Below are 23,591 nucleotides of genomic sequence, written 5' to 3'. Positions count from 1 at the left end.
ATATATATATATATATATATATATATATATATATATATATTATCACTAATATAATTTCTTGTATATAATCTCTGCAGAAGCAATACAAAACAAAACAAGTCACAAGAAGCAGGAGAAGCGGCGGCGGCATGGGAGGTGTGTGGCGGCAAGTGATCCCCTTCGGTCTTCCTTCACTCCTTGCAACACGCCTGGGTGAGACTTAGCCCTGGCATTGTGGCGCTTAAAGCACAATAGGGCAGTGATGTGTGGCAGGGCGTATGTTCTGCCAGTGTGTTTAGAGGAGTTACGTAATTTGAGGTTTTTGCTCCGGCCTTTGCCAGTTTGTATGCCCCATAATTTCTCGCATATGCCTGCCCCACGATTGGTAATTCTTTGTAATAGGTCCGTCTCTCCCATCCTTCAAACGAGCTTGAGACCTGGTGGGAAAGCGGGATTTTAGGGTGGGGCCGTGGGGGAAGCAAAATGGCATTCATGAAAAAAAAAAAAAAGTTTATAGGTGAGACGCCATAATTTGAAAAATAAGAAAAATTTCGGTTTTATTATAGTTTAAGCCATTACACACTACGTGGTAATAACCTACCTCATTTTGTTCTTCTCACTATTCACATCATTTCTAATGATTACACTACTTGTCGGAAATTAATAATAACGCCAGAATAGGCCTGGGAATGCACAGCGCTCTCAACTTTTTCTAAGTCCACAGGTAAACATAAATGGTGTATTGTTGCCTGAACTTCAGTTGTTAGGTTAGGTTAGGTTAGGGTTTTATTATAGTTTTAGCCATTACACACTACGTGGTAATAACCTACCTCATTTTGTTCTTCTCACTATTCACATCATTTCTAATGATTACACTACTTGTCGGAAATTAATAATAACGCCGTGGCCCGTGGGTAGAGATTGGGGACATTGGCTTAAACTACAAATTTACCAAAATTTCTTGCCTAACCTAACTTAACCCAACGTAACCAGACCTCACTGGGGGGTGCCCTCGTCCCTCCTGGACACCCCCTGAAAGACACTATGCCTTACTGATTGAAGATTTTAGAAGTAATTTCCAAGGGGAAAGTAACTTACCTTTCTGTGTTGATGTAGTGTAGCCAACTCCGCAACATTTTTAACCAAAAATCCTTATCCCTCTCCAATACCGTGGCTTTCAATTTCATCCTATTGCTTTGATATTATATGCATGTTAACATAGGCATTGAAAAAACAAAGTAAACCCCATATCTATCTCAGTTCCTTCAGAAGTATTCAGTCTATAATAACTCTGACCCTAAAAGATAGGTGCGTACATGAACATATTCACTCCTGACTTGTCAAAATATTCTTTGTTACTGTTAGTGACAAGTCCTATATACACAAACAAAATTGAAAGGCATAATATAGCTCAAAAATTAATTTATATATATATATATATATATATATATATATATATATATATATATATATATATATATATATATATATATATATATATATATATACACATTCTAAACACTTCCCTAAGAGGTATGTATATATTTGTACTAAACACTTCCCTAAGATATATATATATATATATATATATATATATATATATATATATATATATATATATATATATATATATATATATATATATATATATATATATATATATATATATATATATATATATATATATATATATATATATATATATATATATATATATATATACTAAACACTGTATGGGTTAAGCCTCTGTAATTGTTTTGTAAATTTTTTTCCTTAAAATCAGTTTATATTTGGTGTGTAACTTAATTATGGTAATGTATAATGGTTCTGAGAATTATTTTGTTTCAGTCACAATAATTCCTGGGTCATTCAGTGTTGCCATATGGGAATGCTAGGAGAATATGAATGCAAAAAAGTCCTAAGTGTGCAACATTAAAATTTTATTAACTTACATGTGTGCAAAAGGATTTATCCTTAATTTCTGCCCATGAAAAAATGACGAGTAGTAGAAAAAAAAAAAAAAAAACTTTGCAAATATATTTCCTTTGTCTAGGTTGCCATTACACTCAATCCTTCAAATGAAAATTTTTTTCTGAATTTGTATGGTAAGGTTTGAAACACTTGACACACAATCTGACATTACACTTTGAACACTGAGTTGACCCAGTTGGGGTATAATCATTATTTACACACTTTTTTTTTTTTTTTTTTTAATCTTTTTCAGGCTTAACAGGATGCCTTAAATTGTCCATATCTTATAAAATCTTGCCCTGGAATAGTCACTGCTTGATTTTCTTCCTTTTTCTTTTTGGTGAAATTCCAAACTGCTTTAGATAACAAACTGCAATTTCCCAACAAAACTGCAGGTGTGTTAGTGCACTGCCTTGTGGTTTTGACAGTTGCTGCACACTATACACTGCAATGCCAAACATACACATGAACAAAGACCACCACCATTTCTTGTTTCTTACTGAGATTCTATATTCATTTATGTTTTGAATCATTCTATCCATATCTTTATTGTACATTTCAATTACATACAGAATACTGGCATATTTTCCTTTTGTCAACTCTACTCCATCAGTCCACAGAACCAGTTGGTTCATTACCACAGAGAGAAGAGGCTACAGTTACAACTGCATTATCCTTCCACCTCAATAACATTTTTTTTATTTTTTCCAGTCTGATACTGATGCAGTCATAAAGTAACCTCTCTCTTTTTTCTTCATTGCTTTTGATTGCATTGGAGGACAGTCTTTTCCTACATTGTTGGATTTGATAGGCCCAGTCCCATTGTATCATTTCTTTTTTTAATTTTATCAGCAGTGGTATTGTTGTAAAAACAATTGTCAAAATAGAAACTATGGCAGAATCCTTTTCTGTGTGGTATTCACCAATCAGTTCTGTAACTGTTGCTGCTGGTTTTTCCAAACATCATGAATTTCAAAGTTACCTCTGACTCTTCCTGGTATGATTAAGATGCAACAAGATAACCTGGAACTGTGTTGTGATGCCAGATTTTATATCTAAACTGTATGGGTTTATTATACATAGATTGCTTACAGCTGTGTTTGCCAAAACGAATCATAGCCTCATCATGAGAAATTGCCTGTGTAGGAATGAAATGGTCTAAAGGCCTCTTCTTTAGGTGCTGTATAAGGAGCCTTAGTTTTGAATACTTGCCCTCTATATCTAGGTTAGTTTTATCTTTGAAATATAGACACCTCATAATGCTGTCAAATTTGTCCCTGCACATTGCTTTATAGACAGCCTCGTTGCAAAGAGCCTGGCTAGAAGACCAGAATAAGGCTAAGGGAAGGGACAAATAAAAACAGTCAGTGACAGCAACAACATTACAATGACTAATTGAGGTGAGCACTGCAGGAGTGAAAGACTCATTGAAAGGCATTAGCAGTAGCATGGCCTTGCTGCACAAGACTTCCTATTCTGTCCACCTTTCTAATGCAAGAGTTAACCAGCATTCTCAATCATTCATCCCTTTCTCTGGTAAACAATGGAACTCCCTGCCTACTTCTATATTTCCTCCTTTCTATGACTTGAACTCTTTCAAGAGGGAGGTTTCAAGACACTTATTCTTCAGTTTTTGATGATTCTTTTGACATATCTTTTGGGATTAGCACCAAAGTGTTTCCTTTTCCTCCTTTTTTTTGTTTCCCTTGGCCAGTCACCCTCATGTAAAAAAAAAGCTAATTTGAAGCTTGGCCATTGTGCTCTTGGACTGACTCAATGGTTACTGCTGCAAAGGAGTCTGGTGGAAGTGGTGTCACAGAGTCCTTGATAAAACGTTCCTCTGTCACATTACAACAGTGGTGTGACAGGATGCTAGTAGTGGTATCCTATAGAAAGTCTGTGCAATCCTTACCTTGTGACAGGCTCACTCAAATCTTGCCTTATTCAGGCCACTTACTGACTCATTCAGCTGTTGTTACTAGTGTTTGATTGAGAACTAAAAGGTATGGCCATGTTAGTAAAAGTTCAGATTATGGAAGCTTGAAAAAACAAGATATGGTATTGTTGTTATTTGCTATAGATTGTCATGGATTCATGAACTTTTACCATATGGATTAGTAATAAGTAATATCAATCATGAGGATTTTATTGACCATTTGATAGAAAAGCTTTTATCATTTGTGCATCACTGACCCAGCTGTGGTTGTGTTTTTTTTAACTTGACATGTCTGTGTTGTGATGTGAGGTAAAAAAATACAGACATGTTGATATATCACTTGTGTTGTACATGATCATCAAATGTTTATTATTATCCTTAAGAACATGCATATAAATAACTTGAAGGTGTTATTATGTTATCATTTGAGCATTTAGATCTATTGTGTTGTGCTTCATAGACTTCAGGGCTGCATAAGGAAAGCAGCTGTTGACTGAAAGTAGTGTTTCCTGGTTGCTTTCAGGCCAAGGCAGGACTGACAGCAATACAAGGGAGGTGAACAACCAAGACAGCCTAGTGCAGTACCCCATTATTGTACAAGCTAACTGTATTGTGTAGAGAGAACATGGAGGTGGAGAATGGCACACAAGACCTGCTGACCTCAGTGGCTGACAAGAGGGACCTTGGGGAAGTAGTATGGCAAGAACTGCTGTCTGGTAATTATGAGAATGCAGTACAGACAATCAAGGCCAAAGAGAATGAAGTAAACCTCAGGAATAATAGTCTGGAGTTGGTTCCTGTTGTAGCTAAACTGCTGCAGGAGGATGTGGGCCCAGAGGGAGAGCAGTGTGTAGAGGACATCCTGCTGCACATTGCCTCGGTGGCCAATCCCAAGGAAGTTGTGCTGGTACTTCTGGAAGTGCTGGAAATGAAGTGGTCAGCTATTCAGGTGCGTGTCATGCTGTCCCCTCTGCAGACTGTGCTGCTCCGCCAGGCCTCACCCACCAACACCCGTGCAGTGACCTTCTCCTGGGTGTTCAATACCCTGTATTCCCATGTAGCCATCATGGAAACCCCACAAGGCCTTAACCTGGAGGGTAAGGAGAGGCACCTCCTGGACTTGGATCCTCTTGTGAGGGAAGCAAGTGACATTCTTCAACACCTCACCCACTTTTATGAGGGAATCTTCACAAGGGTGGTGAGTGGAAAGCTTGGATGGGGAGGTGGAAAGAACTCAAGGGAGTATCTTGCTCTGTTCCTGCTTCAGCTGTTTCACAAACCTCTTACATACTTAGATGTGTTTGATGAGAACAAAGGGGACACCTGCAATGCCTTATACATGTCATGTGGCCGCTTGGCTTCCATGGTTGGCCAGCTGCTGTTCAATGTGTTCAAGCTACTTGGCAGCATCTCTTGGAAGTCTTCCAAAACTGTTCTGGCCTCTGAGACAAATGAAAGTGAGGAGCAAGACCCAGCAACACTCGAAGCCAGTGATGCTGAAGATGACAAAGAAGGAAAGAAAGATGAGGTGTCACAACTGTCCCTGGCTTGCTTCTTCTACTGTGTGGTGGGGCAGGACATGGCTGCAGAGTGGGTGCCACAAGTCTACTCTCACCAGTATGTGTTCCTGGCCTGCTTGCCTTTGCTTAGTGGACTGCTGCAGGAGAAGGAACACATCCCTATTCATAAGGGCCTGACTCTGTCTGGTGCACTCCTAAATAAGTTGGCAAGGCACTCCCTCCCTAGTGACTCCTTGGAAGCATCAGCACACTCCTCCTTCCCTCAGCTGCTGGTGAGGGTGATGACCTTTTGTGACAACAAAGAACTGAGGACACAGGCACTTGACGTTTTCCGTACCCACATGGACAAGTTTGACTCCCATGGAAGAAGAAAGTTAATTCAGGCTTTGCTTCTCTCTGTCAAACATGCTGGTGTGTTGGGACTAGTGATCCATGAACTCAAGGAAAATGTTGCCTTAAATCTGGGCAAAGAGAATCTAGATCTAAATTTTAGTGGCAGAAATTTATTGGAACTTGTGAAGGCAGCTTGTGTCTTGCCTGAAGCAGAACAGACTGACCTTCTGGAGTGGAGTGACTGTATCATGGCTGCCCTCAATCTGCTAATATTCCTGTTCATCAGAGACAAGGAAAACAAAACAGGAGTAGCTGGTATTTCTCGTAGTCTGAAGGAAGGGTATTTGACCCAACTTCAGACAGGCTTGGATCTCACCAAAGGGCATTATGAACTGAAATTGAAAGAGCTAAGTGAAACTCCAAGTAAAAAGGAGGACAAGCTGAGTGTGTGTGTGGGTGGACAAATGTTACCCAATCTGCCGCAGGACCAAGAGAGGAAGGTTGTGGAGACTGCTATATGCTCCCTAGACATGATGCAATGTGTGCTGGTTAGAGCTGTGCAAGCCATTGAAAAGAACATCTAATTGCTTAGCAGGCTAGCCTCTTCTTAATTTTGTGATTTTGTTTAATAATAAAAAAAAAAAATCTGTTTATAGTGAAATGGCAATGAGTGTCATTAAGGTCTGTAGCTATTCTTAAACGTTTTGGTGTCTTATTTCAGCTATTTGTAACAGGCTCTGAACAGGATTTCTCAGAGTTTCCAAGGGTGTTTTCATGACTCTAACAAGGATTCTGCATCAAAAGCATCATTAGAATCTGATTAATATCTAACCTTTGAAAAATAGGCTCTGTGAGAGAACATGAGAATGCAAATAAAATAAAAAGATTCTTTGGATTAGATGTTAGGGAATATTCTCAGTTACCCTAGGCAGTAGTGACCACACTGTGACCATTGAGGTGCAGGATTGCTAGATTGCTTAAATACTGTTACCTAGTTGATATTGGGAAGAAAAGACAGCAGTTAAAGACAGTGTTGTGTGCACAAAGTGACTGGGTGCAAGAAGTATGTGCATACATAATCCATTCAGTTGTAGTATGCATTCTTACCCTCACCTTGATACACCAAACCTTCACATAGTATTTATTGTTCTCATTCTCCACTCTGCTCCCACTATAGGCATTATCAAGTGACTCATTCCAGTGCTTGGACCTGAGGTGCTTGATTTCTTTCTTGTACCATTTCTCATTTGTGTTTCTTTGCCATCTCAAGTGTATTTTTTATTTTAGTTTTGTGCTCTCTGGTCATTCTAATATTGTAGCAATCTCTCTCTCTCTCTCTCTCTCTCTCTCTCTCTCTCTCTCTCTCTCTCTCTCTCTCTCTCTCTCTCTCTCTCTCTCTCTCTCTCTCTCTCTCTCTCTCTCTCTCTCTCTCTCTCTCTCTCTCTCTCTCTCTCTCTCTCTCTCTCTCTCTCTCTCTCTCTCTCACCCATGCTTGGTTACATTGTACATTGCTGTTAAAGTGAACATGTACATTTATGTGTGCACACATGAAATTTGTATGATTTTTTATATTTATTCATCAATAAACTATTATTATTTCTATACACATCTGTTTCTTCACACAACATGAATGCTTGTTGTATATTGATATTATGACTGAACAGGAAGGACTGTGACAAAAATTTACTCACAGATAAAAATTTAAAGCATATAGGGTTAGGATGCTAAAGTGAGTTTGTGTTTCTATAACTTTGGTTACTTAAATGTTTGTTGCAATGAGTGGAGACAGTGAAGAAGCCCTGTCAGTAAAAGTGTGAGCCATAACACTGAACATTGCCAGTAATGGTTTTCTACATATCAGTATTTCCTTACCCATTTGTGCCATTGCAATTAGGAATATGATTTCACCTTACTGGCTTTGGTTTTCTTGGTAAAGTTTCTAATAGATTGACATAATTTTTGTGTAGTAACAAAAACCTTGCACAAATGTATTGGACTGGTGATATGAGAAAGTAGTCAGGGATATCTGCATGAACGCTGTCATAGTTACCAGTATTTAATTGTGTGTCTGAGATCCTTATTTAAGATGTCTATGAAGAAAACACTGCCTCTACAAAGCTACATAAAACACTGCAATGCTGATAAAGAAAAAGTGTTGACAAGGTGACCTCATTTTTCCTAAGCTGTTCACTGTAATATAAGAGCAAGTTTTTAAAAGTTTGGAGTGAGGAGAAGCAGGAAAAAAAGTTGATAGGTATAAGTAAGTGTGTTGCTGGGAATATTCATTGATTGTCCTGTGTGTAGTGTTTCTTAGCAGTTCACTTTGCCTCCCAGGATATGCCCGGCTCCTGCAGACATCATCCCTACATGGCATAGCAGAGGAGGGAACGTCAGGACCCGAGACATCTTCCTCACTGGACCAGGAAGGCAGTGACCTGGAGACAGATGGAGAACAACAGCTGAAGGAGGAAATATTGCAAGCCTCTCTCCCTTTTGTACACACACATGGCTGGTCCCAGGATGCCATTGCTCAAGGCAGGTGTTATACTTGGTTTTCATATTATGGAACCAAGTGTCCCTAATGCATTCAGATTATAAGAAAGGAAGTGTTCATGTATTATAGAACCATTTGATCTTAAAGTGTTCAGATTTTAAGGGAAGAAAGCAACAAGTATAAGAGTGAATGGAAATATAACTGTTTGATAAAAATATTAGGTGCTTTCTGAAGATTTATCCATCATATTACAACTAATGATAGTGAACTTACTGGACAGTTCTTTTCAGCTATGGGACATATTCATGAATGTTGTGTGTAATAAAAGCTGTTGTCCCACACTAGGGGCAGAGACCCTGGGCTACTCCAGCATGGTTCATGGCATGTTCCCGGGAGGTGGAGTGGATCTAGTCAACTACTTCTATGGACAGTGCAACAGTAAATTAGATGGCTCCCTTAAGGCAGCCATCAAAGCAGCTGAGGAAAACCAGGAGCTGTGAGTGAATATATCTCTAAGGTCTTATAGTAACAGTGAATTTTGTGTACATATGTAGCTTTAAATCTGCTGTTTTTTTTTATAAGTGATGTTGGCAGGAAGATGCCTTTGAGTGAATTCCAGAAACTAATACTTAAGTTTTACTAATAAAATGTTGTGCTTAATGTATAAGCTGAGATCTAATCTGCCATCTCATATTGTCTGAGCTCTAGTTAGTACATACAGTATATGTATAATCACTTAGCCTAACACATTCCTTTCATTGTTCTGTAACCTTTCTCTAGTGTTTAATTTAGACAGATCAGTTGCAGGGACAGGGATTTAGACCTTCATGATGCAAAGCTAGATGCTGCCCATGCACTGCACTCTGATTCTAACATTTAGTGCTTTCTTGGTTCAGCCGCAAAGGGACAACTACATTCATTGCTGCTGCTGTGGAAGAGCGACTCAGGATGAACATAGAGTACCATGATTCCTGGCACTGGGCCTTGGCACTCCATGCCTCTCCCTCCAACATGCCAAAAGCACTGCACAATATTGGCACTCTGATGGACACTATTTGGTACCATGCTGGAGACAGATCTTATGATGTAAGTGTCTGTCTCAGTGTTTCACTTTGAGTAACATACATCATCTGAGTAAATTTTGGCTTTTTGCATATATCTTATGAGTCAGCACTCTAAATGCATAAATAACAAATGTTGCCTTTAATGCAATCACATTAGTATATTATTATAGGATGTTTAGTTGCAAGTAGTAGCTTTGAAAAAATTAATATTCACTAGATTAATGTGTTCATTAGAATTTGCACCTCCCATTTTATTTCCCTCAGTTCAACTGGTACACCAAGAGAGGCATTCTGGCTGCCGTCTACAAGAGCACAGAGCTGTGCATGCTGCAGGACAAGTCTGAAGATTTCCAGGTATGGGACAGAGTAAAGCCTGTGATGCCATATTTAAGTGACTGCACATATTTGTACTGTCATCTAGATCACCACTAACTTGGTAGACAGTTGTGTACCTTATTCCTCATCTCCCTTGGACCACAGGACACCTGGGCCTTCATGAACCGGCGACTCTCAGATGTGCACAGTGTTGGCAAGTGTGTGCAGGAAGGAGCCAGCTTCCTTGGAGGTGCTGGAAACCTGGTGAAGGCTGGGATACTGACTGTGAGTTACTCTTGAGACTTGCTGTTGTCATCATCATCATCATCATCATTATCATCATTGTCATCATCCATGTTTTGATATTTGTAACATTAGCAAATGCACTCTGTAGTGTGCAGAGAGGTTTGCCATATAATCAGCAAAGTAATTTAAAGTTGCTTTAATATTTGATTGAAAAAGGACATGTGACAAACAATTAGATGAAAGAATGTCTAAAGATATGGAAGACGTGGAAAATGCTCATTAGAAATGGTGACCCCAAATAGGGATCTAGGAATAAGATTGATATTTCAATTTCCTTAATTTTGACAGGTGTTCTGAAGCATTTCCTTCTTTCGTTCCAGGCTCTCAACATGGCAGGGATGAACTCAAAGTCTCGTTTCTAAGTAACCCTTTATAAGCTAATATGCACATTGTTCATTGTAAATATTACAGTATTACCAATAAAATTATTTCTTTTCTGAACGTTGACTTATATACTTGAATATGAGAGAGAGAGAGAGAGAGAGAGAGAGAGAGAGAGAGAGAGAGAGAGAGAGAGAGAGAGAGAGAGAGAATTTTCTGGTTTATGATTAATGTAGGGAGATGAAACTTTTGCATTAGCTTTCCTATGTCTTTTTCACTCAGGTGTCTTGTTTTGCTCTCTCTCTCTCTCTCTCTCTCTCTCTCTCTCTCTCTCTCTCTCTCTCTCTCTCTCTCTCTCTCTCTCTCTCTTTCGTCTTCTAAATTCTTTTTTTCTCTAGAGGTATAGCAATGCTTTTTTTTTTTTTCTCAGCTTTGATATGTGGCTTACTTTAAGGTGCCTGAAAGAGTATTGTTTATTTATTTATTTATTTATTTTTTGTTGGTAAAATGTACATTTTAATGGAGGTTTAATTAAAAAAATTTCACGACTAATGCATTAATATTATTATTATTATTATTATTATTATTATTATTATTATTATTATTATTATTATTATTATTATTATTATTATTCTTTTGAGAGAGAGAGAGAGAGAGAGAGAGAGAGAGAGAGAGAGAGAGAGAGAGAGAGAGAGAGAGAAATATTGAGCGATATGTAGTAATTGTTCGAACACTATACATGGACACAAATCCGGAACCAAATCACTTCCTATTTCTTCCCGGAAGATTTCGATGAGTCAAGCTGAAAAAGAGGCGAAAGAAATTTGTCAACTTTATTGAATCTGAGGGAAGAATTGGAGCAGAAGAGCCTGAAAATGATCTAGTAAATGGCGAATGAAAGAATTCGGACGAAGCCTCGATTTGTAAACACTGTTGGCGCCATAAAAAAAAAAAAAAAAATGAAAACGTGAAGCTAAAATAATAAACACCATGGTAATAAGAAAAATACATGTGAAATAATACATGTAAATAAATCCACGAATTATTTGAAATGAGAAATACGAGAAAAGGGAGTAAAAAGAAGGAAACTGAATGAATACAAAGGGGAAAAGGTCACAAGAAGAAGAGGAAGAAGCTATAGTGGTGGTGCTGGTGGTTGTCAGTGTGTAACACCGTGTATTTAAGAACGTTTTTGAAGGTGTTGGGATGTAATTTCACACTCCAGACTACTGTAATGTAGCTTAGTACTGTACTCTATCATTAGTACCTGCATGTGATGTTTTAAATATGGGCAGGTGTGAATTAACTAAACTTGTGTTCCCCGAAGGTTTAAAGGTACAGTTGTCTTTAAGATTTATCCTGAGGTGCAGTGGCGAGTGGCGGGCGTGTGTGGGCATCTGTATGGGCAATGCGGGTGATGGAGTGGTGGGGGAAATGTGTGTGACCGTGTGACCGCAGGCAGTGCTGGGCAGGTGAGGCCTTTGACCTCTTGACCCTTCCTCCTCCTCTTCCTCCTCGTTTTCTTCTTGTTCTTGTTCTAGTTATTTTCTTCTTGTTCTTGTGCTTGTTGTCCTTCAGGTAGTTGTTTGGTGAAATTTTTGACCTTTTAATCCCTCTTTTTTTTTTTCTCGTTCTTTATCGGGTGGTTGCTTGATGATTTTGATCCCTCCTCCTCCTCCTCTTTCTTCTTTTCATTGTCTTACAACCTCATCTACATTATATTTTTCTTAAGTCTAATTTTTATGTTTTAATCTTATTTCTTCCTTCACTCTATGTAACACACCAGCTTTTTTTAAATACTCATTTATTTCAATTGACTCACTTGCACTCTTTTCTACAACATCCTAATACTCCATCACAAGATTACATCATGCGTTATGCACCAGTAGGAAGTATTTCCATCAAAATTAAATCTAACAAATAAACCATATCCCATCCATGCAATCTCCTAACCAGATGAGGGAAGCAATTTGTGGGTTAGCTAAGTAATATGTAGGATTGATTCTTTAGAGCAATAAAAATTACTGTCCAGGTTTGTTTGGAAAGAATTGCAGTCAGTACTTAAGAGATATGACTGTCAAGAAGATAGTTTTTTATAGGGCAATGTTACCCATGGTAATTAAATTTATCTAGTATCAAGTGAGGTTAGAACATGAGCAAGCACAGATTAGTGGTTGTGGGTGTGCTGAAGGGAAGGACCAAAGGAAATGTCAGCTGAATTTGGTGCAAAATATATAATTTGTCAGTGTTTTACTATTGTGGTTACAATAATGCTAAATGTGAAGTTTTCACTTGTATGTGGTAGTTTTCAGTAAACATTTTCTGCTCCCAAGGATGCTCTTGACTGAGTGTTTCTACAAAGATATAAGAATTTTGGTCATCATGTAGTAAAAATATCAGAGAGTAGAATTAAACTCATAAATCAAACTTGATTGAGAAATTGTTTGAGATCCCCATTTCTTGATCCATTCCTTACATTTCTCAAACGTCATTCTTGTAACTTTCTGTGCATTCATCTGGTAACTTTTCCGCACTCCTGATTCCCAGTTGGTGTCTGTCAGGCATCATCCTTATCTTACTTCCCTGTGCTTCTTTCATTCTCTGTCTTTCAAATAGTTAGGAGGGGGGAACATGAGCTGGCCCCTAACAGAACTGTTTGGCTCAGGGCGTTTTTTTTTTCCCTGGTATTATTATTAGTTATATAAAGGCTATATATATTTTTTGTGACATCACTAATACCAAGATCATTGATTATAATTTTCTCATGCTCATTCATTATCCTTTGCTCTCTGACTTTGAAATTCTCTTGATGATGATGTGTGTATGTGTGTGTGCGTGTGGCGTGTGTGTGTATGTGTGTTGTAATGATATATATGATTTTTATGCAGGACAGTTGCCACCCCATTTTATAATTTTTAATTTTCATACTCTAAGGTTTTGAAAAATGTTAAAACATGTTCTCAGCTGATGTTAGATAACATGCACTAAATAACATCATGCCAGAATCTTGTGTTGTACAGGAGTGTTGTTTGGTAAGAGTTAACCATTATTCTCAGTCATTCATCCCTTTTTCTGGTAAACTCTGAAACTCCCTGCCTGCTTCTGTATTTCCTCCTTCCTATGACTTGAATTCCTTCAAGAGGGAGGTTTCAAGACACTTATCCTTCAGTTTTTGACTACCACTTTGGACCCTTTTCTGGGACTGGCATCTCAGTGGGCTTTTTTTTTGGTTGTTGTTGCCATTGGCCAGTGCCCCTCCTACATAAAAAAAAAAAAAAAATATATATATATATATATATATATATATATATATATATATATATATATATATATATATATATATATATATATATATATATATATATATATATATATTGCTCGTCTTGAAGAATCTCTCTCTCTCTCTCTCTCTCTCTCTCTCTGGAGGAGAGGGCAGTGAAAGGATGTGCGGGGCCTGGACTGAGATCTTTGATGTGACCTTAGTGATGTGATATGCGTGTGGAGAGGAGGGCAGTGAAAGGATGTCTGGGTCCCGGCATCATGTTGTCACCGCCGTGTTGGTTGCTTCAGTGTTGTGACGTAGTTACAGTCACAGATGGGAATAGACCAAGGCGGAGTGAAACAATAAGAGCAGTGTAAAATGAAGATAGGAGCGGTATGGCATAGGTAAGATGACCAGATAAGGGCGGTGAGGCGAGATAGCAGCTACTCCGAGTACTGCCTATGGAGATCTTAGTGCGTTTCTTGAGCCTTGAGATAAGACTGCGTGCACTGGTGGTTGCTTCAAGTGAGTTGCCTGTATATTTAAAGCACAATTTCCTTTAAATTTAAGTTTTTCCTCGTTATTGTGGACCCATATATCGAAACATAGACTCTTAAAACATGTACTTTCAGGGTAAAGAGATTATTAGCTATGTTCTTAAGGGTGTTTTTCATGTTGATGCGGAATCTTTATTAAACTACCTATCACTAGAATTAGGGTGGCATGCGTGAAATCCTCAGTAATTTTCACGAGATTCCGGGAACTGAAGTACAGAGTAGACAACCTGATGGCTTAATTAAACAGTCTGTAAGCAAAGGTTTATGAAAGATTGTTTACCGTCCACTATAATGCTGTGTGCAGTAAATAAACCACCCCACATCCCACGGCAAAGAAGAAACAGAGGTTACGGTGATGACAGAGATAATAAGCAGAGTTGCGCAGAAGCCGTGAGTAGGGAAAGAGAAGTAATAATAGTGATGCAACTCTGAGACAGCTCGCCGCCTTCCAAGGTTGCGCTACTAAGGGCTGAGGCAGCGGCAGCATAGTGGGGAGCGCCAGTCTCGCTGCGCGCTCCTCAGCACTCTTTAAGCTACACCAGCCTCCGTGGTAACTTGTGATTGAGTGCACCTAATATTTAAATCAATTACTAACACCACGATCTTGAGAAAACAAATTATGATATCTGTGATGCCAGTGCAGACGTACACCTATGCGTCAGATGATGCACTCAGAAAAAAAAAAAAAAACTTGAAATGTTTATACTGTTAAAGTGGCATTTTAATTTGTAGCATATGTACTTGATCTTTTCAGGTTAATGAAAAAGAAACTGAATTATATAAAAACACGGGCAATGGCCTAATATGTTATAAAGTGTGAAAAAATAATGTGAGGCAGATCCTTGAGGAGCCACCTTGACCAGACGGCAGCTACGATGTGTGCTCTGTGATACATACTGCTGAGGGATTTGGCTGTGTTGAGGCACTCACATTCACCGCGACAACTGATTTGTAACAAGCAGAAGTGGAACCAGCGACCATGAACCCCGTGCCAGGCCTGCCCCCGCTGCCCAAGAGTCTGAGCGGGCTCCTCACCTTCGCTGGCCGCCGGGAGGGTGGAGGCCCCGAGCGGTACAGTCCTCCAGTGAAGCCCAACACAGAACGGTACAGCCCCCCCATCAGGGCAGACTCCCGCACTGAATCCCGCATGGACTCACGCCCCGAGTCCGCACGTTCTCATTACTCAGGTGTGGGTTACGGGGCAAGTGCATTTGAGCCTTACTATGCCAACGGATCAGTGCAAGGGTTCTCTCCTCGTTCCTCGCCACGCAGCCACTCCTCCTCTCCCCGTAACCAAAGTGGCGGCGGCGGGGCTACGTCAGGAGGCAGCAAGACTCACAGTCCCCGAGGCAGCCCTCCAGTGCCTGGCTCCATAACAGGCAACAACCCGCGGCTTAGTCCAGCGCACGCTCCCCCCATGAGACAGCGGCGACCTTCCACCCTGGACTCCCAGCTGGCCGTGCTTAGGAAGGAAATGGTAAGTTGTAAACTTGCCCCTTACACCTCTTGTGCGCAGTGAACATGCAGTGATAATGAATGGATAGATTGTTTGAGGTGTCCCTCGTTAAAAGATTATATATATATATATATATATATATATATATATATATATATATATATATATATATATATATATATATATATATATATATATATATATATATATAATTAGTGCGAATCCTCATTTCGGCGAATGGCGAAAGCTCACCAAACGCGATACGCCTCAGGTAATATCACGTCATTCATCTTGTCTTTGTATATATCGTTCTCATTATATATGTACTGGAATAATTAGTACCCATTGCATGATATAGGTATACAGAACACACACACACAGGTTGGATATTGGTGTGGGCATACACAGGAGAGAAGAGAGAGAGAGAGAGAGAGAGAGAGAGAGAGAGAGAGAGAGAGAGAGAGAGAGAGAGAGAGAGAGAGAGAGAGAGATGTAAAATTTCATCCATAGAAATAAGCAGTAGTTACCTTGAATACACTTAAAAAAAAAAAAACTAACTCAGTTCCTACAATATATTGGAAGAAAACACACACACACACACATCTATGTAAGTGGAAGTACTCCATAATTATTTTGTCCCTTAACAGTCCCAACAATGCAAGAAAGGACTGACATTTCATCATGAGGATTAATTAATAAAAGTAGTGTGCAAAGAGACTGTTTGTTTGAAAGGGATGATAGAAGACCAATTAACTTCATATTGAAGACTACCAACATTGATTCTTAAACACTAGAAAATTGTACTTTCTTGGATAAAAATCATAATATGTTGATTGGGTTGAATGTGGAGGTGTTGCAAGCCAGAAACATCCCAGATTAAGCTGAAGATTAGCTAATCAAAACCGATATGGAGACAGCACAAGTTTGATTCAAATTCTCGATACTGCAGCTCGATATTGCAGCAAGACATGTACCAGACACTAAAAGCCTGCCTGGCCATGCATAGCCTTATAGCATAGTCTGTGCTTCTAGGTGAAAATGAAATTATTATTAATTATTATTGTTATTATTAAAGTAGATACTGATTTAAGCTAACTCCAGCTATTTACATGTATTACTAGACACAATGAATTAGGTGATATGAGGTTAGAAAAGGTTTTATCAGTTTGTTTTATTATTATTGTTTATTATTTATTATCACTATTATTTATTATTATTATTATTATTATTATTATTATTATTATTATTATTATTGTTGTTGTTGTTGTTGTTGTTGTTGTTGTTGTTGTTGTTGTTGTTGTTGTTGCTCACTTGATTTTACTTTCTTAATTGTATTTTAGGTTGGTCTGCGACAGCTGGACATGTCTTTGTTATGTCAGTTGTGGTCACTCAATGAATCTATTCAAGAATTCAAGCAGCTGGTTAATGAGCGGGCAGCCACTGGGATGGACTGGGGAGGGGGAGACACTTCAGCTGAGGACACTGATGACTACTATGGCATCCCTGTACGGCGACCCAACCCTTATCTCCACCCTGTGCCTGAACAGTTCCCACAACTGTCTCCCTCTTCTTCTGAATCCAGTTTAGAATATGGCAACATATAGGGCCGTGCAACTGCCCTCTCACGGCGATACAGAGGGTCGTGCAGTCAGCCGCGTTCTTCACTGCCTCATCACAAGCGTTGATAGTGATGTTTTTATAGAGGTGATAAAACTTGGGTAAGATGTCATACTCTAGCTATTGAAGTGCTATAAGTTGCAGCAGCCAGAAACAGAGTGTGTATGTATATTTTAATTTTTACACTTGATGCATTGTAGAAAGCAAACAAAATGGCTGTGCAGCATTTTGATATACAATGAAGGACAGTTTGAACACTAGCCAGGTGCAATATTTTCTAGACATTAATTTTCTGGGTTGCACATGATGTGACTACATCCTGTAAAGCTGCTGACAGTGAGCAGGTGGTTACATCCTAGCATTTTTTTTGTAATATTTGCATGGTTGATGAACTCCTGAAACCTGATCTTAATACTGAAGTTACCACCATGTGATCAGTTCTGACCTTGTCATTGTACACTCATGGCTCAAATGTTTGTAAGCATTATAGGTTCATCCTGCCATATTGAATGAGATTGTGGCATAAATTCAGTGCATGAAGTTGATGGTGTTGGTGATACACAGACTGTTGATGGTAAAATGCTTGATACAGTCCGGATATTGAATGGCCATACTAACCATGCTTTGTACCAAGATGCTTGATCCACATCTTTTCAGGAGTCTGCAAGAAGGATTCTTATTACATATACGAGTTGTTAATCTATTTACAAACATCTGAGACCTATTGCTCAACGGCTAGACAGAACCAAAGACACATTACACCCATCCTTAACAAAGAGGATGTATGAAAGGAAAACCCACAGCTTGTTTACCTTTGGTTTGGGGTGAAACCAGACAACTTTCTTGCTGAAACTGTCACTTCTTGCCCGGTTGCACAATTGTATGTGTATAATTCTGTTGTTTAGTTTTTAGGTCCTTCCTGAGGACCTCATATCCTGTTTTTGATACATGGTACACTGATACATTATCTATTTCACTGAGTCATTCCCATTCTTTCCACATGGCCATATCAGCACAATTCATGTGTTCTCATAATTTCTCTGATGCAACCATTTTCAATCTCCTCCACTTTACACATAGTTTCATTTCATGATGTAGTATTACATGTCCACCTCGCCATACTCATTTGCCACATTCGCAGCCTCTTGTCATCAACACTCAGAGTTTCACTACCACTCGGCATGTGTGTAGTGCCATTACCATTTCACATATTACAAGATGTGACATGACACCCAGGTAGCAAAATAGCTGTCAGCCTGCATTGCATCACCATTAGTTTGTACCATTACATGATCCTCTGTGACTGAGCAGTAGCTGATTATTATGGTCATGGTCTTCAAATGATTAGAATGCTGTGATCTTTGTGCAGTATGCTAGTAAATTGCCAGGTATGTAAGAAAATGCAGAATTCATAGGATGTTTAACAAATATGTAGAAGTTTTAAAGAAATTCCATTTACTTAATGGATTTAATACTGACAAGTTTTCTTTTATTGATCACAGATGCTGATTTAATGAAATTTGAATAATCTTATTACTAAAGATGTCAATGAAAGTTTCAGAATCATTGTAGGGTGTCAGAATTTAAGAAAACTTGACAAGTTAATCTCAGAACTATCCATCAAGTAGAATTCTTCATAATTATGAATAAAGTAGTAATTTCAAAAAGATTTGTAACACAAATGTTTCAAGAAATGCTGGTCCTGTAGCTGAGTTTTGAGTCTGAAGAAACAAAGAGAAAAAAGGGCAGATAAAGGTATTTTTATTCTTACTGAGATGCTTGGATCTGTCTATCAATTTATATCTGACTTCCATGCTGTACCCAAGAGGTCCCCATAACAAATGTCTTTATTCATTCATGTGCTTGCATTACCCCTCAACTTCTGTCTTCTACACAAGAATGGAGAAGCTTCTGTAAATCACCCAGCCAGTGCTTCTTTAGCATCATCTCTGCATTCTTTAGTCTTTCCTAAACCATCTATCAGATCATCTTTTAATTTTTGTCTATTCTCTTATTCACTGTGATAGTTTTGATCTAAGGGTACACTTGTGAAATTTACTTCAGGAATTTAGCTGATTAAAAGAAAAATTCCCAAAATTAAAACAGAATATGATGATTGTTCTGTGCTGTCCTCTTGCAGAATTATAGTAAGTGATCATGTAAACATGACAACAAAAGATGGTGTAACACAGGTCTCAGTGATGACAGCTTGGCACCAATTGAGTTATGAAAATTAGTGTTTGTTCCTGCTGCACACACATAACCATGACCCACCTTGCAAAAGAAGTAATTTCAGAACTATTTGATGGCATCTTGTATTCAAAAGTGTGGTGTTCTCTCCTTGATGGTGTTGTTTGTGTGGACCACCCTGTGTGGGATTGCCAACCTGGTATATAGGTATATAGACTTATAGGGAATTCTCTCTGTTGCAAAGCATCTTTAAAGACTTTATCTTTAAAGAGATATTTGTTGAATGGTAACCATTAGAGGGAGCAGCTAGGAATGCAACCTCTGGTGCAGCAATGAATGTACACTACACTTTACGTATGGACTTGTAATGATCGTCCAAGTGGCTTTTAGTCAGCCTTGACTATCCTGCCACTGTACTAGGCTGTAGACAATCATATAATGGTATACACTGATGCACTGTTATATGCTGGCAGCTGTTTTGCCTCCAACATTGTGGGAGCAGAACAGTCACTTGATTTCACACTTCATGACTGAGGGTGCCTTCTGTACTTAACCCTCTTGGCCCTTAGGATTTTTGTATTTAGCAACGTGGTCATTGAGTGACTGCAAAGGCTTTAACTGTTGTTTTTATAGAAACCTCTATTGTTAGGTACTGTTACAAATACAGTTGTTTGAGGCAGTTGTTTAGAAATGCCTACTTGTGGTTACAAAGATGGACAAAGGAAATAGACAGGACAAATGGTATTGCATTTTGGGTGTATAGTTTTAGTGAAGCTCCCAACAATGTGAAGAAAATGTAGTGAGTAGTATTAAGTTCCTCCAGGCATGTTGCCTACACCATGTGTTCCATGGAGCTTACAGATGTAGCTGAGGCCCATCCAGGGAGTGAATGACAGGCTGAAAATGTGAAGAGTGATGTAAAGGAACAGCAAGTTGAGTTATCAAGCACAAGTATGATTGGAAGTGGATTCCAGCCCAAATGTAAAAAAATTTAAACTAGTCCCCAGCACTGTGCAATAATGCCACACATACTTAACTTACCAGCAATATTGTGTTCATCATAGTTTCTAATTTTGTAATAGTCTGTGCATGTGTGTTCTGTATTATGTGTATGTTTTTACTGCAGTGTTTTTTTATAGATTAGTAATAGTTGTTGCTCAACCTTCATGTACCATCCCAGGTTGTTTACAGATGTTTATACAGAGATTATCTGTAAAGTCACAGGTTTGTGTCTGTATCTTATCTCCAGTACTTTGTTAGTGAAAAATGTTACAAATGTAAAACTGCAAATGAAAAGTACAGGCTTGTCATTTATTAGGAGGACAGGCTGTGAGACTTTCAGTGAAATGTAAAATTAAATTGCCATTATTTTAGTACAGACAGGCAGCTTTTGTTAGCAGCATAAAATGTAATGTGTAGTTATGTACTGGTGGTGGCAGCTAGCCAGGGTTATTTAGTTTTTAGAATCACTGAGTGAACATTCCTTGTCTCTTCCATTATGGTATTATGCATTTAGCCATGGATTTCATGTCATCATCACCATGTATTGTAACTTGTATGTACCATAGCATTTTGCCCATTCACAAACTGTAGCACCAGACAGATGGCAAGAAGTGGTGACAGCTGATAGGAAAAGTGGGAAGCAGATTTATTACATCTTACATCATGTTTAAAGTCTGCTTGTATCAACTATCTCTGAGCAGCTAACACTAATTATTGGATGATAAGGGATAGTTTTGATAAACAGTTTGGTGCAGTGATTAATCACATTTATGATCTTGACAGTGTCTGTCTTGTGTGCAGTAGCAAGCAACATCTCTGTGAACCTGAGATGTTTTGTCATGGTGCAGCTCACTTATGTTTTGAATTGATGCTGGTAAATCATTCTGCTTAACTGTGGTGCTCAGCTGTTTGTATTCTAAACATATTTTCTTTCTTTATGAGGTGCTAACAAACGCCAAGGTATTGTGAGCATATATCTGATACACTCTATCATTGAGGTGTACCTGTATTACTAATCAGATTAATTTACATTCCACATTGCATATTTCATAACAGTTTGTAGTTAGGTTTATTTTATTAAACAACTGAAGTCATAATGAAAAAAAAAATCTTCTCTAAAGTCCATTTAGTTTAATTGTGGCTTCAGCTTTTTTATACCATGTGATTTGGTGTTCTTGTGAAATATGCAAGGAACGGTGATTTGAACTTTTGTTGCTGAGAAAACTTGAAGAAAAATTATTCATCAGAGGAGTAAAATGGTGTGTATGATGTAGGGAGACAACAGACAGGGTTCATCCAGCTACAGTGAAGTGAGATTTGGTGTACATGTTCTTACATTCCTCAGCTGCACAGTTGTTCCATAGATGGCATGACTTTTTGTGTTTCATTCCAAAGTCATCTTGACAAGATGTGTGCTTTTTGTGATGTACATTCCATTTTTTGTGACTGCATTTTTGTGATGTGTGCTTATTTTTTTATGCATTGATAATGATAAGGTAGGTATGTTTACCAGACAGTTGAAGTTCATCTCTGTAGGACATTATTTTGTCTTGTTGAAAAAAAAAAATTAAATGAGGTACTTGTGTGATAGATTAGATATTTATCAGTGTACTTTTGTATTGTGGTCTTTAGAATTCTTTTCAGAATTAAGTAGTATGTATACTTTAGTTACATAATTGTTTTCTCCTCTCAAAAGACTTACTATTAGCATGCGATAATTTGGAGGTTGTCATGAGGGTGGGGTGTTTATTGAGGTGTAGCATTGTTCTGTGGTGCTGGAGGAGGTGGACAGGCTTGTGGTGATGTGTGCAAAGTTTCTTTTAGGAACGAGAAAGAAAATAAATCTGTATCATTGTTTCTACTTAAATAATTAAAATAATATGTAAAGAAAATGAAGGGAAAAACTCATATCATACGTAGTCATAGTTCTGATTTTGGTAGCTGTCAAAGTCCAGTTTTGAGAGAAAATTTGTCTTAATGTCATGCTGAACAGTAATGTTTCTAGCCCACACTGAAATTGTATCCACCATGCCTGGATTGTGTAGACTGGGTGCAGACTAGAAATCAAGGTTGAATTTACAATAAGTCTATTGTAAAAGGAAGTAAACTAATGAAATTGAAACAGTGTTTTATTATTACTTAATAATATTGCATTCTCTCTCTCTCTCTCTCTCTCTCTCTCTCTCTCTCTCTCTCTCTCTCTCTCTCTGCAGTTCAGAGGTCCTTTAATGCAAGGTGAGGGTACAACAAGCCAGTCATGATATAATGTTTGCAATTCATTGTAATGTATTACTACCACCACCACCATTACCAGCATTAATAATAATAATATTAATACTATTATACTACTACTACTGTTGCTAGTACAGCTGCTGCTGCTGCTGCTGCTTCTTGACTGATATAATTAGTCCCAACCAGAGCAGACAACCATGGTGTGATGAGTGTCTAGTTTCATTTATATTATTGCGCACCTGTCAGCTATGGCCATCATCGAGACGTAGCAGAAAATGCATAGTTATGTTTAGGGGCGGTTTTTATTGGGGAAGGGGGGAGACATGGGAGGCAATATCCCACCAAATTTTTCGATCGCCACCCCACAATATATATTTTTTTCCACTTTGTTTTCTTTGTATTATTATTGAACTTCATTTACTGAGTTTTAAATACTTTGTCCTGGCTTGCTGCACACAGGCCTGCTGTACATCATATTCTTGAAAAAAAAAAATACTGATAGGTTAAAGTAAGGCTAGAATATCTTGCCATTGTTATATGGGAAGCGTAGTAAAAACACAATGCATTTTCTGCTACGACTGCACCATTAATAGAGATGTATTGCTTTCCTTACGAGACAAGTCTCACCATACGGGTGAACAACAGGTCTCCTTGTCTGCGACCAGTCCGTCCGCTCCCCGAGTCCCCTGTTCCATAGTCTCGTAGTCGTCAGTCAGTCGTCAGTCTCACACGTCGCGATGCAGGACAGGATTTTCAGTTTTCGTTAAAAATGTCTGAAGAGAAAGGAAAGGAGAGAGAGGAGGCATGTGGTGCAGTGCCGAAAAAAGAGAGACGGAAACAGAAATATAGGCCCGAGTGGGAAAAATAGTTTCCGTGGGTGGGGCCTGCAAAGAAGGATGCTTATAAGGCCATGCGCCTTATTTGCAGTGTTGAAATAACCGCCCAGGTCACAACTCTGAAGTTGCACGAAAACACTGCAAAGCACAAGAAAATGTGTGCGCCATCCTCATCCAAAAAAACTTATGGAGTCATTTAC

At 38.5% G+C, this 23,591-nt stretch overlaps 2 protein-coding genes across 13 annotated transcripts; both read left to right on the top strand.

Annotated features, from left to right (window-relative positions):
* The first annotated feature begins 75 nt into the window (after window positions 1-75).
* On the top strand, window positions 76-10,359 carry LOC135112372 (ubiquinone biosynthesis protein COQ9, mitochondrial-like). Of its 2 annotated transcripts, XM_064026764.1 has the most exons (7): window positions 76-192; window positions 8,074-8,274; window positions 8,579-8,729; window positions 9,130-9,319; window positions 9,562-9,651; window positions 9,778-9,897; window positions 10,239-10,359. In XM_064026764.1, the coding sequence occupies exons 1-7, from the start codon at window positions 129-131 to the stop codon at window positions 10,278-10,280; spliced, it is 858 nt and encodes a 285-aa protein (XP_063882834.1). In that variant the 5' UTR covers window positions 76-128; the 3' UTR covers window positions 10,281-10,359. The 2 variants fall into 2 exon arrangements, with proteins under 2 accessions (XP_063882834.1, XP_063882833.1); XM_064026763.1 differs by lacking the exons at window positions 8,074-8,274; window positions 8,579-8,729; window positions 9,130-9,319; ... (1 more) ...; window positions 9,778-9,897; window positions 10,239-10,359 and adding an exon at window positions 4,410-7,341 and having other exon boundaries at window positions 78-192.
* Window positions 10,360-11,321: 962 nt separating this feature from the next.
* LOC135112373 (protein FAM89A-like) lies at window positions 11,322-22,445 on the top strand. Of its 11 annotated transcripts, none has more exons than XM_064026770.1 (3): window positions 11,322-11,385; window positions 14,813-15,535; window positions 16,855-22,445. In XM_064026770.1, the coding sequence occupies exons 2-3, from the start codon at window positions 15,038-15,040 to the stop codon at window positions 17,116-17,118; spliced, it is 762 nt and encodes a 253-aa protein (XP_063882840.1). In that variant the 5' UTR covers window positions 11,322-11,385; window positions 14,813-15,037; the 3' UTR covers window positions 17,119-22,445. The 11 variants fall into 11 exon arrangements, with proteins under 11 accessions (XP_063882840.1, XP_063882837.1, XP_063882835.1 ...); XM_064026767.1 differs by having other exon boundaries at window positions 11,343-11,401; XM_064026765.1 differs by having other exon boundaries at window positions 11,352-11,470.
* The last annotated feature ends 1,146 nt before the right edge of the window (window positions 22,446-23,591 follow it).

Source organism: Scylla paramamosain, chromosome 23 (genome assembly GCF_035594125.1).
Source record: "Scylla paramamosain isolate STU-SP2022 chromosome 23, ASM3559412v1, whole genome shotgun sequence".
Classification (NCBI taxonomy): Eukaryota; Metazoa; Arthropoda; class Malacostraca; order Decapoda; family Portunidae; genus Scylla; species Scylla paramamosain.
This window is presented reverse-complemented; position numbering and strand designations above follow the sequence as displayed.